Here is a 17,783-nt window from a genome sequence, read left to right on the forward strand (position 1 = left end):
AAAAAACTTTACCTTCTCCAATAGAGACCCATACATATACAGCCCTAACTTAGGTAACTTTATTTTAGAACCAAATACCATATATTTAGTCTTAGAGGCAGAGATGTGTTCCCCCATTCCTCTACAGACACTAACACTCTTTGAATCTGTTTTAAAACTTCTAGGCTAAGATGGCATTGGTGCAATAACATATATATTTTAGGCTAATATGCAATTTCTTAATGTATCATTGTAATTCTTTGTCGAGGACATGACTTCAGAATTAAGGGACAGAAGTTTAGGGGTAATATGAGGGGCAACTTCTTTACTCAGAGAGTGGTAGCGGTGTGGAATGAGCTTCCAGTGGAAGTGGTGAAAGCAGGTTCGTTGGTATCATTTAAAAATAAATTGGATAGGCATATGGATGAGAAGGGAATGGAGGGTTATGGTATGAGTGCAGGCAGGTGGGACTAAGGGGGGGAAAAAAGTTGTTTGGCACGGACTTGTAGGGCCGAGATGGCCTGTTTCCGTGCTGTAATTGTTATATGGTTATATGGTTAATTCTTTGTACTGTTTGATGTGTATATGGACCTGTGTCTGAAATAAAGCTTTAATAATAAATAATAATCTAAAACAAACTCTACATTACGACCTCATTTTTAGATATGCCATTTATTGTCACTGTACATGTACAATGAGATTAAAAGCAGCTCGGACTCAGTGCATACATATAATTTAGTACAAAAAACAACAAACAGAAAACAAAACAAAAGGGGGGGGGATAGGTGCACAATTCTGCGGCGCTATATACATATCTATAAAGGCAAAATGGTGAAGGATGGATATGTAATATTCTTAGGCAGATGTTTAAAGATTATATTAAATTATTTTTTTTTAATTTAAAAATGTTAAAAATTACAGTTACAATACACATTACAGTTCCAAATTTCAGTACGTGGATAGAATAGATGGAAGTCCGGGTGTTGGGCTGTGAAGTCAGTGCGTGTGTGAATTATGACTTTCGGAAAACAACTATTCCTGAGTCTATTTGTCCTGGATTTGATGCACCTATAGCGCCTTCCAGAGGGCAGCAGGTCGAACAGTCCAAACGCAGGATGGGAGCTGTCCTTGATGATCTTCTTTGCCCTGCTAAGGCAGCGGGAGGTGTAGATATCCATCAGGAAGGGGAGAGGGCAACCAGTGATCTTCTGCGCTGTCCTGGTTACCCTCTGAAGCCTCTCCCTGTCTGCCATGGTGCAGCTGCCATACCATGCTGTAATGCAGTATGTCAGCAGGCTCTCGATGGACGAGCGGTAGAAGGTCAGCAGCAGGTTAGTGTCCAGGTTGTGCTTCCTGAGAACCCTCAGGAAGTGCAGCCGCTGCTGAGCCTTCTTGATGACCGCTGTCGTGTTGTTTGTCCAGGAGATATCAGCAGAGATAAGGACGCCGAGAAACCGGAAGGTGTTGACCCTCTCCGCACACTCGCCGTTGATGTGTAGGGGGGCTAAGTCGGTGCTGTGCCTCCTGAAGTCGACAATGAGCTCTTTTGTTTTCCTGGTGTTCAGAGCCAGGTTGTTTTCTGAGCACCAGGTTGTCAACTTCAGGCCCCGTCATCTGCAAACAAAGACAGACCAAATCCACTCTCTAATTTACAAAATATGTCGTTTATCATGATATTAAATAAAACTGGACTGATAACACTTCCCTGCGGGGTTCCATTCTCTATGTCTACAGTCTCTGAGCTGACACTACCAACTATTACTTGTATTGTTCTATTCAATAAAAAATCCTTAATCCAGTTGAACATTCGTCCCCCGACTCCCAAGTCAAAAATTGTAATCATTAATCCCTCCTTCCACAAAGAATCATATCTTCTCAATATCAAGGAATACACTCACTACTGTTTCCTTGCTTCTAAATGGCCTTTTAATATCCTGATCCAAAACTGATACACTCCATTGTAGACCTTCCATTCCTAAATTTGAGTATAGGAGCAGGGAGGTTCTACTGCAGTTGTACAGGGTCTTGGTGAGACCACACCTGGAGTATTGCGTACAGTTTTGGTCTCCAAATCTGAGGAAGGACATTATTGCCATAGAGGGAATGCAGAGAAGGTTCACCAGACTGATTCCTGGGATGTCAGGACTGTCATGAAGAAAGACTGGATAGACTTGGTTTATACTCTCTAGAATTTAGGACACCCAGAATTTAGACACCTCCCTGTGTGCCTGGGTCCTGGACTTTCTCACCGCCAGGCCCCAGGTAGTCAAGATGGGAGGGAATACATCGAAGTCCCTCACCCTGAGCACAGGATCGCCCCAGGGTTGCGTCCTCAGCCCCCTATTGTACTCCCTGTACACACATGACTGTGTGGCTAGGTTCAGCTCCAATTCAATAATTAAGTTTGCTGATGACACTGTGGTGGTGGGCCTGATCTCAGACAATGATGAGAAGGCCTACCGGGAGGAGGTGGCTGATCTAGCACTCTGGTGCCAGGATAACAGCCTCCTCTTGAACATCAAAAAAACGAAGGAGCTGATCATGGACTTTAGGAGGGCACATCATCCGAGGACGTACACTCCATTGAGTATAAATGGGGATCCTGTGGATAGGGTGAACTGTTTTAAATATCTGGGAGTCCACATCTCTGAGGATATGACATGGGCATCACACGCCTCAGCACTGGTGAGTAAGGCAAGGCAGCGCCTTTACCACCTCAGGCAATTGAGGAAATTCAGAGTGTCTCCGAGGATCCTCCAGTGCTTCTACGCAGCGGCGGTGGAAAGCATCTTGTCCGGGAACATTACCATCTGGTTTGGGAATTGCTCTGCCAATTTGGAACTGTAATGTGTATTGTAACTAATTTTTAACATTTAAAAAAAAAAAATTAAATATTTAATATAATCTTTAAACATCTGCCTAAGAATACTACCTATTCACCCTTCACCATTTTGCCTTTATAGATATGTATATAGCGCCGCAGAATTGTGCACCTATCCCCCCCCCCCCCTCCTCTTGTTTTGTTTTCTGTTTCTTGTTTTTTGTACTAAATTATATATATGCACTGAGTACGAGCTGCTTTTAATCTCATTGTACATGTATAGTGACAATAAATGGCATATCTAAACATAGAAACATAGAAATTAGGTGCAGGAGTAGGCCATTCGGCCCTTCGAACCTGCACCGCCATTCAATATGATCGTGGCTGATCATCCAACTCAGTATCCTGTACCTGCCTTCTCTCCATACCCCCTGATCCCTTTAGCCACAAGGCCCACATCTAACTCCCTCTTAAATATAGCCAATGAACTGGCCTCAACTACCCTCTGTGGCAGAGAGTTCCAGAGATTCACCACTCTCTGTGTGAAAAAAGTTCTTCTCATCTCGGTTTTAAAGGATTTCCCCCTTATCCTTAAAGACTAGACTCCTCTCCAGCTTCCACTGATTAACTGCCATCAGCTCAGTTCTCTTTCTGCACCTCTCCACTCCCATGCTCTCTGATCTATGCACTGCTTGAAAACTGTCAACACACATGTCTGCTTTTTCCTTATTGGAGACTGCTACCATCTCATCCTTCTGCAACACTGGTAACAAACTTCTTTTATATACTCCTGGCATTCTACGCACAGCTGACCACAAATGCCTTACTGGAGTTTCCGGGCCTAGCGTACCACAAACCTTCCTCCAACTATTTCTCTTTGCATCCTTTACAACTCGTCTTGCTACTGCCCTTAGCCGCTTGTACTCCATTGCGTTGACCAACATTGGATACTTTCTTCATTTTCGATAGGAAGATTGTTCTCGATGTTGGGGAAGTCCAGGACAAGGGGTTACAGCTTAAGGATAAGGGGGAAATCCTTTAAAACCGAGATGAGAAGAACTTTTCTCACACAGAGAGTGGTGAATCTCTGGAACTCTCTGCCACGGAGGGTAGTTGAGGCCAGTTCATTGGCTATATTTAAGAGGGAGTTAGATGTGGCCCTTGTGGCTAAGGGGATCAGGGGGTATGGAGAGAAGGCAGGTACGGGATACTGAGTTGGATGATCAGCCATGATCATATTGAATGGCGGTGCAGGCTCGAAGGGCCGAATGGCCTACTCCTGCACCTAGTTTCTATGTTTCTATAACCTGGGATTACAAAATCTAGACAGGGCTTTAACCATGTCTCTTGGATACATATTAATTCTGGTGCTTCTTTAAATTCATCAACAAATCTCTTTAACTCTTGACCATTTCCAATCAGACTCCAGGCGTTCCATTGAAGTATATAAAACATTATGGTGTTAATGAGGATCACCATCATCCACCTCACTGACATACTCCTAGCTCTCGACAACTGTGACCTCTCCATACACTGACTCTCCGTCATGTATTGGTTGGAGAGGTTGAGAAGGAGTTTCTTCCCAGAGGCCATTCCGACTGTAAACGCCTATCTCACCAGGGACTAACTCTACTGAACGTTTTTCCTTCCGTTATTTATTATGTAAAAGAATATGTGTGTTATGATTGTGTTTATAATTTGTTTGGTTGTTTTGTTGTTTATCTTTTGCACAAAAGTCCGCGAGCATTGCCACTTTCATTTCACTGCACATCTCGTATGTGTTTGTGACAAATACACTTGACTTGACTTGACTTGACTTGACTTGATGCAACTTTTCTGGTTGCCCATAGCCATAGTCGAAGGGCCGAATGGCCTACTCCTGCACCTAATTTCTATCCTATAGCAGAGCAAGATGGGTTACTCTCACGCAAACGTGTAGTACACTCATGGGCGGATTCATGGGTGATTTTAGGACTCATTTTAGCAACCAGCCCCCGCCATCTTGTTCCGCCATCTTGCTCAGCCATCTCGCTTCCGGCCAAAGATTGGATCCGCAGCGGGGGAGAGGGAGTGTGGGGCCCGGGGCAGCGGGAGAGGGAGTGTGGGGTCCGGGGCAGCGGGGAGAGGGAGTGTGGGGCCCGGGGCAGCGGGGAGAGGGAGTGTGGGGCCCGGGGCAGCGGGGAGAGGGAGTGTGGGGCCCGGGGCAGCGGGAGAGGGAGTGTGGGGCCAGGGGCAGCGGGGAGAGGGAGTGTGGGATCCGTGTGTGTGAAGTTGCGGGGAGGTTTACAATGTTTCTTATTTAATGTCCCTTGTCTAGTCTGAAATAAAGTTCATCATTGGATCTGAAGAAATATAATTGTGTGTGTTATATCATTATATACATTTATATCACATTCATGTATGTGTGTTTATAAACATTTTATTCTTTAACAAGAATTAACAGAATTATGAACTAACAGAATTATGAATCTAACCCTATATCATACACAAAAAGTTCCCCCGCAATGTCAATCACCCTGCGAGTCGGGTCGGGTCGGGTTGGTTCCGGTTACTACAAAATCAACTCAAACTTGGGGAAGTCCAGGACAAGGGGTCACAGCTTAAGGATAAGGGGGAAATCCTTTAAAACCGAGATGAGAAGAACTTTTTTCACACAGAGGGTGGTGAATCTCTGGAACTCTCTGCCACAGAAGGTAGTCGAGGCCACAGTTCATTGGCTATATTTAAGAGGGAGTTAGATGTGACCCTTGTGGCTAAAGGGATCAGGGGGTATGGAGAGAAGGCAGGTATGGGATACTGAGTTGGATGATCAGCCATGATCATATTGAATGGCGGTGCAGGCTCGAAGGGCTGAATGGCCTCGACTCCTGCACCTAATTTCTATGTTTCTATGTTTCTAACACTACTTGTGAGCCATTTAAAAAGAAATGATTTAAAAACATTAAGAAAGACAATTGCCAGAGTCAAATTGTATTCTTGACAAGAAGTTTGAACTGACAGAATGATGAATCTAACCCTATATCACACACACAAACTGTTCATTGATTACACTGAGAGTTGGGTTGGGTCAGGTAGGCTCAGGTTACTAAAATGGCCGGTGAAAAATGCCCAGGATCCCCTCCATAGCTACTACACGTCATCCCATTGCATTGCGCAGGCGTGGCCTGTCTTGCTCCGCTATAAGATCTTTGCCCATAGTCTTTCCCCATCACGTGGTGCAGGAGCCGTGGGGTGGGGGCGGGCCGGAGCGCCGTGACAACCGTTGCTAGGGCCGGAACGCGGCGCTGATTGGCGGAGGGTGCTGTCAATCCGAAGGGCGGGGCTTACCGCTCGACCTATCCAACACTGGGGGAGGGAACGCGACTCTGATTGGCGTAGGGAGCTGTCAATCCGAAGGGCGGGGTTTACGGCTCGACCTATCCGACATGGGGGGAGGGAACGCGGCTCTGATTGGCGGAGGGGACTGTCAATCCGAAGGGCGGGGCTTACGGCTCGACCTATCCGACGCTGGGGAAGGTCGATTGGCGGTGGAGCGCGGCTCTGATTGGCCGGACGCCGGGAGGGGGCGGTACCTGGTCCTGCGTGACGTCGTTGGCCGCTGGCGCTGTCCGTCAGTGTGTGGGGGAGGCGGGGCCTGGTCGCCGGTCACGTGAGGCGGGGCCGGTGCGTTGTCGCCGCCGTCGGGACGAGGCCTCCGGTCAGCGCCGGGGAGGAGCTCAGGTAGGAACAGCCGCCGCCGCCGCCGCCGCCCGGCCTCGCGTCCTTTCCCCTTCCCTTCCCGAGGGCGATCCTGCGGCCGGCGGCCCGGGGGAGGTCTGGGCGCCCTCTAGTGCTCCGGTCCTCTGGTCCTCCGGCTGCAGCGCCCCCTGGCGGCGGGAGGCCGCGGTGCAGCGTCTCAGTGACTGATGAACAAGGACACACACACACATTGGTCCATAAACCCCTGACACCAGTATCCCGTTTTACATGGGAACGGCAATGAGACATTTCTTTAGGAGGTGCAACAAACCTGGGGTCCCTGGGACGAGGGAGTACAACAAGATCCTGGGGCATCTGCAGTTCCTGTAAACACAGTATCAGTTTTGCACTAGAGGAAGGACATCATTACATAGAGGGAGAAGGTGATAAAACTGCCCTGGTATCATCGACTTCTCCAGGACATTTACCACTCCTGCCGCAGCACCTGTGTCCTTCTTATGGAACACTGATCTGTTTTGTAGTAAATGAGACCAGTTTTTGGTCTCCAAATCTGAGGAAGGACATCATTGCCATAGAGGGAGTGCAGAGACGGTTCACCAGACTGATTCCTGGGATGTCAGGACTGTCTTATGAAGAAAGACTGGATAGACTTGGTTTATACTCTCTAGAATTTAGAAGATTGAGAGGGGATCTTATAGAAACTTACAAAATTCTTAAGGGGTTGGACAGGCTAGATGCAGGAAGATTGTTCCCGATGTTGGGGAAGTCCAGGACAAGGGGTCACAGCTTAAGGATAAGGGGGAAATCCTTTAAAACCGAGATGAGAAGAACTTTTTTCACACAGAGAGTGGTGAATCTCTGGAACTCTCTGCCACAGAGGGTAGTCGAGGCCAGTTCATTGGCTATATTTAAGAGGGAGTTAGATGTGGCCCTTGTGGCTAAGGGGATCAGGGGGTATGGAGAGAAGGCAGGTACGGGATACTGAGTTGGATGATCAGCCATGATCATATTGAATGGCGATGCAGGCTCGAAGGGCCGAATGGCCTACTCCTGCACCTAATTTCTATGTTTCTATGTTTCTACATCACTCCAGTCCTCAAACAACTTCACTGGCTTCCCATCTCCTACAAAATCCTGGTCCTCACCTACAAAGCCCTCCACCATCTGTCCCCCCCCCCCACTGACCTCCTCTCCCCCTACCAACCTTCAAGGTCCCTCAGATCCACATCAGCCGGTCTCCTCTCCATCCACAAGTCCAACCTCCGCAGTTTTGGGGACAGAGCCTTCTCCAGGGCAGCTCCCAGGCTCTGGAACTCCCTCCCCCCAACTGATCCGCAATTCCGTGTCCCTCACCATCTTCCAGTCCCGCCTCAGGACCCATCTCGTCACCTCTGCCTATCCTTAGCCCCACGTCCCCCTCCCTTTTCATCTGTGCACTAATTGCCTCATACTGTGTTTAAGAAGGAACTGCAGATGCTGGAGAATCAAAGGTACACAAAAAAGCTGGAGAAACTCAGCGGGTGCAGCAGCATCTATGGAGCGAAGGAAATAGGCAACGTCTTCAGAAGGGTTTCGTCCCGAAACGTTGCCTATTTCCTTCGCTCCATAGATGCTGCTGCACCCGCTGAGTTGCCTCATACTGTGTTTTGTATTGAATTCTGTCTTTACTTTGTGTACTAGTCATGTCTCTACTATTTATTTCATTCCCCTTACATGTTTTTCCTCTACCTGCTAAAATTTTGTAAGGTGTCCTTGAGACTCTTGAAAGGCGCCCATAAATAAAATGTATTATTATTATTATTATAAAAACTGCCCAGGGTATCATTGGACTCCCCCTGCCCCCTCTGGAGGACATTTACCACTCCAGATGCCACAGCAGGACCTGTAATATCGTGAAAGACACATGGTATATGGACACACTGATCTGTTTTGTAGTAAATGCCTACTATGTTCTGTTGTGCTGAAGCAAAGTAAGAATTTCATTGTCCTATACAGGGAAACATAGACATAGAAACATAAAAAATAGGTGCAGGAGAGGCCATTCAGCCCTTCGAGCCTGCACCGCCATTCAATATGATCACGGCTGATCATCCAACTCAGTATCCTGTACCTGCCTTCTCTCCATACCCCCTGATCCCTTTAGCCACAAGGGCCACATCTAACTCCCTCTTAAATACAGCCAATTAACTGTGGCCTCAATTACCTTCTGTGGCAGAGATTTCCAGAGATTCACCACTCTCTGTGTGAAAAAAAGTTTTTCCTCATCTCGGTCCTAAAAGATTTCCCCCTTATCCTTAAACTGTGACCCCTTGTCCTGGACTTCCCCAACATTGGGAACAATCTTCCTGCATCTAGCCTGTCCAACCCCTTAAGAATTTTGTAAGTTCTCTGGATACTTTCAAGAGAGAGCTAGATAGGGCTCTTAAAGATAGCGGAGTCAGGGGATATGGGGAGAAGGCAGGAATGGGTTACTGTTTGGGGATGATCAGCCGTGATCACATTGAATGGTGGTGCTGGCTCGAAGGGCCGAATGGCCTCTACTCCTGCTCCTGTTGTCTATTGAAAGAAGATTTAAAAAGCGTGGCAAAAGCCCGATTCAAGAGTTTACCGAGAAGGTAGAAGACTAGCAGTGAGAGCTAGTTGGTGAGTCAGAGGGAAAGGCTGAAGTTGGCTAAGCTCTTCAGAGTTTTTTCAGTCTTTCTTTTCAGTAGTGGTTGGTTTAAAAACCGGGCAGGACCGGCCGAGAACACATACCTTCAGGGTCAGCGGCAGGTGTGGGAGTGCAGTGATTGGCTGAGGAATGTAATTCACAAATTGGTAAATTGATGAATTTAGGCGATTAAACAGCTAATATAAGCAAGGCTTGCTCTCCGGGGTAGACAAAAATGCTGGAGAAACTCAGCGGGTCTTGCAGCATCCAATGAGCGAAGGAATAGGTGACAGCTTCGACAAGATAGGTCTTTATTCTTTGGAGCGCAGAAGGTTAAGGGAGGACTTGATAGAGGTCTTTAAAAATGAGGGGACTTGATGTAGAGCTTTTCCCATTTAGGGAAGATTCAAAAATGACATGGAGAGAAATTAGGTGCAGGAGTAGCCATTCGGCCCTTGACTGCACCGCCATTCATAACATGGCTGATCATCCAACTCAGGACACCTGCCTTTTCCATACCCTCTGAATTACAAGGGCCACACACTCCCTCTTAAATATAGCCAATGGGTCAACTACATGGCAGAGAGTTGGGACCACTCTCTGTTCTTTACTCAGAGGGGGAGTGAGGGGGAACTTCTTTAGCAGAGAGTGGTGGTGTGTGGAATGCGCTTCCAGTGGAAGGTGGTGGAGGCAGGTTCGATTTTATCATTTAAAAATAAATTGGATAGGTATATGGACTGGAAAGGAATGGAGGGTTATGGTCTGAGTACAGGTAGATGGGACTAGGTGAGAGTCAGTGTTCGGCACGGACTAGAAGGGCCGAGTTGGCCTGTTTCTGCCGAGATGGTCTGTTTCTGTGCTGTAATTGTTATATGGTTATATGAGACCCTTCTTCAGACTGGCAGCGGCTTGCAGGGGAGCGGCCTTGTCGGTCGAGGGAAGTGCCTTGTGAGAAAGGTGTGAGTCTTTGGTTCAAGAGTTGGCTTGAGGCAAGGAGGTTGCACTTGATTGAAATTTGTGATTTTTTGTCCACTGAAGAAATGGCAGACATGTTGGTGAAGCGTGTTCCCTGCAGGATGTGGGAAGTCTGGGACACGGCTGGTGCTTCTGGAGACTACACCTGCAGACGTTGTGTTGTCCAGGTGCAGCTCCTGAACGATCGTGTTGGGGAATTGGAGAAGCAGCTGGGTGACCTCTGGACGGTCCGGGAATACAAGAGTTTTCTGGACAAGGACCTACAGTGAAGTTCAAAGTAAACATTATTGTCAATTCAAATAAATTGGATTGAAATTGCGTTTCCCCATACTCCAAATGTGCAAGTAATATTTATAACACAGACAGACAATATACCAATAAGATAGACAACATACATTATTTAAAATATTCACAGTGTGCCAGACTGTAGTAACATTTTGAGGTATGTTATTAAAGTGCAATAATAAAGGTGCAATATAGAAAATGTTTGTAATGTTAAAATTGTACAAGGCATTGGTGAGACCAAATCTGGAGTATGGTGTACAATTTTGGTCGCCCAATTATAGGAAGGATGTCAACAAAATAGAGAGAGTACAGAGGAGATTTACTAGAATGTTGCCTGGGTTTCAACAACTAAGTTACAGAGAAAGGTTGAATAAGTTAGGTCTTTATTCTCTGGAGCGCAGAAGGTTAAGGGGGGACTTGATAGAGGTCTTTAAAATGATGAGAGGGATAGACATAGTTGACGTGGAAAAGCTTTTCCCACTGAGAGTAGGGAAGATTCAAACAAGAGGACATGACTTCAGAATTAAGGGACAGAAGTTTAGGGGTAATATGAGGGGGAACTTCTTTACTCACAGAGTGGTAGCGGTGTGGAATGAGCTTCCAGTGGAAGTGGTGGAGGCAGGTTCATTGGTATCATTTAAAAATAAATTGGATAGGCATATGGATGAGAAGAGAATGGAGGGTTATGGTATGAGTGCAGGCAGGTGGGACTAAGGGGGAAAAACATTTGTTCGGCACGGACTTGTAGGGCCGAGATGGCCTGTTTCCGTGCTGTAATTGTTATATGGTTATATGGTTTAAAAGTGCAAATAGCATACTGCAGACAGTGAGTTAAAGTTAAATGTTCATGGAATTTTCTTGAGTGTGTTGAGTAATCTGATGGCTTGAGGGAAAAAGCTGTTTTTGAATCTGGTGGTTTTGCTCCGCATGCTGCGGTAGCGCTTGCCAGATGGTAGGAGAGGTTGTCACGCCAAGGATACAGGAAGAGCGGAGGAGGGTGACGTGGAGAAAGGGGAGTAACCGTGTAGTGCAGGATACCCCAGTGCCAAATTGAAACGGGTGCACCCTTTTGGGAGCTGTCGGGGGCAGACGATGCATTCAGTCCAAGTGGCAGACAGGTCCGTGGCTCCAATCCTAGCGATGAGACTCGACCGGCGACACTGACGTCAGGCAGGGCCATAGTAAATGGTAGGGAATTGAAGAATGCAGGTGAACAGAGGGATCTGGGAATAACTGTGCACAGTTCCCTGAAAGTGGAATCTCATGTAGATAGGGTGGTAATGAAAGCTTTTGGTGTGCTGGCCATTATAAATCAGAGCATTGAGTATAGAAGTTGGGATGTAATGTTAAAATTGTACAAGGCATTGGTGAGGCCAATTCTGGAGTATGGTGTACAATTTTGGTCGCCTAATTATAGGAAGGATGTCAACAAAATAGAGAGAGTACAGAGGAGATTTACTAGAAATTTGCCTGGGTTTCAGCAACTAAGTTACAGAGAAAGGTTGAACAAGTTAGGGCTTTATTCTTTGGAGTGCAGAAGGTTAAGGGGGGACTTGATAGAGGTTTTTAAAATGATGAGAGGGATAGACAGAGTTGACGTGGATAAGCTTTTCCCATTGAGAGTAGGGAAGATTCAAACAAGGGGACATGACTTGAGAATTAAGGGACAAAAGTTTAGGGGTAACATGAGGGGGAACTTCTTTACTCAGAGAGTGGTGGCTGTGTGGAAGGCTGTGTGGAATGAGCTTCCAGTGAAGGTGGTGGAGGCAGGTTGGTTTTTATCATTTAAAAATAAACTATACTCAAATCTCCCGAAAAGAACTTTTTTCACACAGAGAGTGGTGAATCTCTGGAATTCTCTGCCACAGAGGGTAGTCGAGGCCAGTTCATTGGCTATATTTAAGAGGGAGTTAGATGTGGCCGTTGTGGCTAAGGGGATCAGGGGGTATGGAGAGAAGGCAGGTACGGGATACTGAGTTGGATGATCAGCCATGATCATATTGAATGGCGGTGCAGGCTCGAAGGGCCGAATGGCCTACTCCTGCACCTAATTTCTATGTTTCTATGAGATGTGGAGTCATTATGGATAGAACTGGGGAATTGTAAGGGTAAAAATACGCTAATGGGACTAATCTACAGGCCCCCAAACAGTAGCCTGGACATAGGGTGCAAGTTGAATCAGGAGTTAAAATTGGCATGTAGTAAAAGTAATGCTGTGGTTGTGGGAGATTTCAACATGCAGGTAGACTGGGGAAATCAGGTTGGTACTGGACCCCAAGAAAGGGAGTTTGTAGAGTGCCTTTGTGATGGATTCATGGAGCAGCTTGTGTTGGAGCCTACCAGGGAGAAGGCAATTCTAGATATAGTGTTGTGTAATGAACCGGATTTGATGAAGGACCTCGAGGTTAATGAGCCATTAGGAGGCAGTGACCATAACATGGACAGGTTTAATCTACAATTGGAGAGGGAGAAGGGTAGATCGGAGGTGTCAGTGTTGCAGTTGAACAAAGGGGACTATGGGGCCATGAGGGAGGAGCTGGCCAAAGTTGACTGGAAAGATACACTAGCAGGGATGACAGTGGAACAACAATGGCAGGTATTTCTGGGAATAATACAGAAGGTGCAGGATCAGTTCATTCCAAAGAGGAAGAAAGATTCCAAGGGGAGTAAGGGGTGACCGTGGCTGACAAGGGACGTCAGGGACAGTATAAAACTAAAAGAGAAGTACAACTTAGCAAAGATGATTGGTTAAGCAAGAGGATTGGGCAATGTTTAAAGAACAACAGAAGATAACCAAAAAGACAATACGGGGAGAAAAGATGAGGCACGAGGGTAAGCTAGCCAAGAATATAAAGCAGGATAGTAAAAGCTTCTTGTGAAGAGAAAACAAAATAGTTAAGACCAAAGTTGGACCCTTGAAGACTGAAACAGGTGAATTTATTCTGGGGAACAAGGAAATGGCAGATGAGTTGAACAGGTACTTTGGATCCGTCTTCACTAAGGAGGACACAAACAATCTTCCTGATGTACTAGTGGCCAGAGGATCTGGGGTGACAGAGGAACTGAAGGAAATCCACATTAGGCAGGAAATGGTGTTGGATAGACTGATGGGACTGAAGGCTGATATAATCCCCAGGGCCTGATGCTCTGCATCCCAGGGTACTTAAGGAAGTGGCTCTAGAAATTGTGGACGCATTGGTGATAATTTTCCAATGTTCTATAGACTCAGGATCAGTTCCTGTGGATTGGATGGGAGAGAATGTTATCCCACTTTGTAAGAAAGGCTGGAGAGAGTAAATGGGGAATTATAGACCAGTTAGCCTGACATCGGTGGTGGGGAAGATGCTGGAATCAATTATAAAAGATGAGATAGCCACACATTTGGATAGCAGTAACAGGATCGGTCCGAGTCAGCATGGATTTACGAAGGGGAAATCATGCTTGACTAATCTTCTGGAATGTTTTGAGGATGTAACTAGGAAAATGGACAAGGGAGAGCCAGTGGGTGTAGTGTACCTGGACTTTCAGAAAGCATTTGATAAGGTCCCACATAGGAGATTAGTGGGCAAAATTAGGGCACATGGTATTGGGGGTAGAGTGTTGACATGGATAGAGAAGTGGTTGGCAGACAGGAAACAAAGAGTAGGGATTAACGGGTCCCTTTCAGAATGGCAGGCAGTGACTAGTGGGGTACCGCAAGGCCCAGTGCGGGGACCAGCAGTGACTAGTGGGGTACCGCAAGGCTCGGTGCGGGGACCAGCAGTGACTAGTGGGGTACCGCAAGGCTCGGTGCGGGGACCAGCAGTGACTAGTGGGGTACCGCAAGGCTCGGTGCTGGGACCAGCAGTGACTAGTGGGGTACCGCAAGGCTCGGTGCGGGGACCGCAGCTATTTACAATATACATCAATGATTTAGATGAAGGGATTCAAAGTAACATTAGCAAATTTGCAGATGACACAAAGCTGGGTGGCAGTGTGAACTGTGAGGAGGATGCTATGAGAATGCAGGGTGACTTGGACAGGTTGGGTTAGTGGGCAGATGCATGGCAAATGCAGTATAATGTGGATAAATGTGAGATTACCCACTTTAGCACCCATAGGAAGGCTGATTATTATCTGATTGGTGTCAAATTGGGAAAAGGGGAAGTACAATGGGATCTGGGGGTCCTTGTATATCAGTTAATGAAAGTAAGCATGCAGGTACAGCAGGCAGTGAAGAAAGCGAATGGCATGTTGGCCTTCATAACAAGAGGAGTTGAGTATAGGAGCAAAGAGGTCCTTCTGCAGTTGTACAGGGCCCTAGTGAGACCACACCTGGAGTATTGTGTGCAGTTTTGGTCTCCTAATTTGAGGAAGGACATTCTTGCTATTGAGGGAGCCCAGCGTAGGTTCACCAGGTTAATTCCCGGGATGGCGGGACTGTCATATGCTGAGAGAATGGAGCGGCTGGGCTTGTACACTCTGGAGTTTAGAAGGATGAGAGGGTATCTCATTGAAACATATAAGATTGTTAAGGGTTTGGACACGCTAGAGGCAGGAAACATGTTCCCGATGTTGGGGGAGTCCAGAGGCCACAGTTAAGAATAAGGGGTCGGCCATTTAGAATGGAGACGAGGAAAAACTTTTTCTCACAGAGAGTTGTGAGTCTGTGGAATTCTCTGCCTCAGAGGGCGGTGGAGGCCGGTTCTCTGGAAGCTTTCAAGAGAGAGCTAGATAGGGCTCTTAAAGATAGTGGAGTCAGGGGATATGGGGAGAAGGCAGGAACGGGGTACTGATTGTGGATGATCAGCCTTGATCACATTGAATGGTGGTGCTGGCTCGAAGGGCCGAATGGCCTCTACTCCTGCACCTGTTGTCTGTGTAATATATTGGTGTGCGATGTGTTTTCTGTACGGAGTGACGGGCTTGCTCTCTCTCTCTCTCGTCTCTGTGCGCCACAGGGTTCGTGTGGTTTAGACGGTGGCGGTGAGATCGTGCGGAGGTCGGCTATCCGCTGCCGGGATGGAGGCGGAGGACGGCGAGCGAGTGGTGGAGGACGGCGAGCGAGTGGTGGAGGACGGCGAGCGAGTGGCGGAGGACGGAGAGCTAGTGGCGGAGGACGGAGAGCGAGAGGCGGAGGACGGCGAGCGAGTGGCGGAGGACGAGGACCAACCGGCCGTAGCCGAGAGCGAGGAGCAGTCGGACGCAGGAGTGCTGGAGGCAGAGGGCGGGGAGAGTGGCGGCGCGGCGATGGCGGCAGCGGCCCACATCTGCTCGGTGTGCGGTCGCAGCTTCGAGCAGCCGGAGGAGCTGGCGGCCCACGCGGCGGAGCACGGCGGGGAGGTGCGGTACGAGTGCGAGGTGTGCGGCGAGTGGTGGCTGTACCCCCGGCTGCTGGAGGCCCACCGCCGTATACACACCGGCGAGACTCCCTACGCCTGCACCCTGTGCGGCAAGGGCTTCACCCGCTCTGGCAACCTGCTGGCCCACCAGCGGGTACACACCGGCGAGCGCCCCTTCCCCTGCCCGCAGTGCGGCAAGGCGTTCAAGACCTCGCAGCACCTGAAGGAGCACTGGCGGGCACGCCGCTGCGCCGGCCCCGGCCCCGTCCTGCCCGCCCGCATCACCCACCGCTGCACCGACTGCGGCAAGGACTTCCGCAGCGCCGACGAGCTGGAGGACCACCGCGGCGCCCACACCGGCGAGCGGCCCTTCGCCTGCCCCGTCTGCGGCAAAGCCTTCCCGCAGGCGTCCGGCCTCCGGCGACACCGTATCGTCCACACTGGCGAGAAGCCCTTCACCTGCTCCGTCTGCGGCAAGAGCTACAGCCAGTCGTCCAGCCTGGTGGCCCACCTCACCGTCCACACCGGCGAGTGCCCCTATTCCTGCCCCGACTGCGGCAAGGGCTTCACCCGCCTCTCCCACCTCAGCCAGCACCGGCGGGTACACACCGGAGAGAGACCCTTTGTCTGCGCCCAGTGCGGCAAAGGCTTCACCCACTCGTCCAGCCTCCTGCGGCACGGGCGCGTCCACTCCGGGGAACGTCCCTTCGCCTGCCCCCTCTGTGGCCTGGAGTTCTCACAGTCCTCCCACCTCCGCCGACACCTGCCCGCCCACACCGGCACCAAGCCCTTCGTCTGCTCCGAGTGCGGCAAGGGCTTCACCGAATCCTCCAACCTGCTGAGGCACCGGCAGATCCACACCCGCGACTGATCCCATCCCGTATCCTCCCCTCACCTACCCTACCATCCCCTCCCCTCCCCGATCCTCCCCTCACCTACCCTACCATCCCCTCCGCTCCCCTATCCTCCTCTCTCCTACCATCTCCTCCCCTCCCCCACCATCTCCCCCTCGTCCCCTATCCCCCCCTCCCCCCCCTCCCAAATCCCTACCCTCCCAAATCCCTACCCTCCCCCATCCTCCCTCCCATTTTCCCGCCCCTCACCTACCCCACCATCTCCTCCCCCCCCCGATCCTCCCCCTCCCCCCCTATCCTCCCCTCCCCTCTCCTACCCTCCCAAATCCCTACCCTCCCCCATCCTCCCATGGCCTATCCTCCTCTCCCCTCCCCTTTCCTCCCCCCCTACCCCAACCCCCCAATCTTCCCCCTCCCCAATCCTCCCCCTCCCTACCCTCCCCCTTCCTGCCCTCCCCCATCCTCCCATCATCCCCTATCCTCCCCTCACCTACCCTCCCCTCCCCTATCCTCCCCTCACCTACCCTCCCCTCCCCTATCCCTCCCTCCCCTCCCCCCCCTCCCCTCCCCTCCCCAACCCTCCCCCCCTCCTACCCTCCCCCCTTCCGATCTCCTCCCTCCCCGCCACTGACCCCCTCCATCCCATCCCCTCCCCTACCCTCACCTCACCTCCCCCCGCCCACATTTCCCCCCTTCTCCCCCCTTCCTATCCTCCCCTCCCCTCCCCATCCCCTACCATCCCGACTCCTCCTCTCCTCCCCCTCCCCACCCCCCGCAGACCCTCCTTCCAGCGCCGATGCCAACTTCCTCTGCGTGAAAACAAACAGTCCCAAACTACGCCGTACAGCACAGCGACACGCCCCCCCCCCCTTACCCCCCCCCCCCTCTCTCTCTCTCGCCCTCTCCCTCCCCCCCTCTCTCTCTCTCTCTCTCTCTCTCTCCTCAACCCTCTCTCTCTCCCCGTGCAGTTAATGCACAGATAAGTGCAAGGTGTTTTATTTTGCAAAGTTAAACTGAGGCAGGATCTTCCCAGTGAGGGTCAGGGCCCACAGGCAGTGTTGTGGAGCAGAGGGGTCTGGGATTACAGGTGCATGGTTCCTTGAAGGTGGAGTCGCAGGTAGATAGGGCGGTCAAGAAGTCTTTTTGGCACATTGGCCTTCATCAGTGCTAACTGTCGAAGATAGAACCAGTACGGGACA

General features: G+C 49.6%; 1 protein-coding gene across 1 annotated transcript in view; it reads left to right on the forward strand.

Moving 5' to 3' along the window:
* Window positions 1–6,372: 6,372 nt before the first annotated feature.
* Window positions 6,373–17,783, forward strand: part of LOC129694704 (zinc finger protein 721-like) — a 37,354-nt gene continuing 25,943 nt past the window's right edge. Inside the window, exons 1-2 of the mRNA XM_055631445.1 lie at window positions 6,373–6,520; window positions 15,350–16,591. Coding sequence (XP_055487420.1) covers window positions 15,411–16,591 — 1,181 coding nt within the window. The 5' untranslated portion in view covers window positions 6,373–6,520; window positions 15,350–15,410. The remainder of the gene's footprint in view (window positions 6,521–15,349; window positions 16,592–17,783) is intronic.

Source organism: Leucoraja erinacea, unplaced genomic scaffold, assembly GCF_028641065.1.
Source record: "Leucoraja erinacea ecotype New England unplaced genomic scaffold, Leri_hhj_1 Leri_764S, whole genome shotgun sequence".
NCBI classification, from domain to species: Eukaryota; Metazoa; Chordata; class Chondrichthyes; order Rajiformes; family Rajidae; genus Leucoraja; species Leucoraja erinaceus.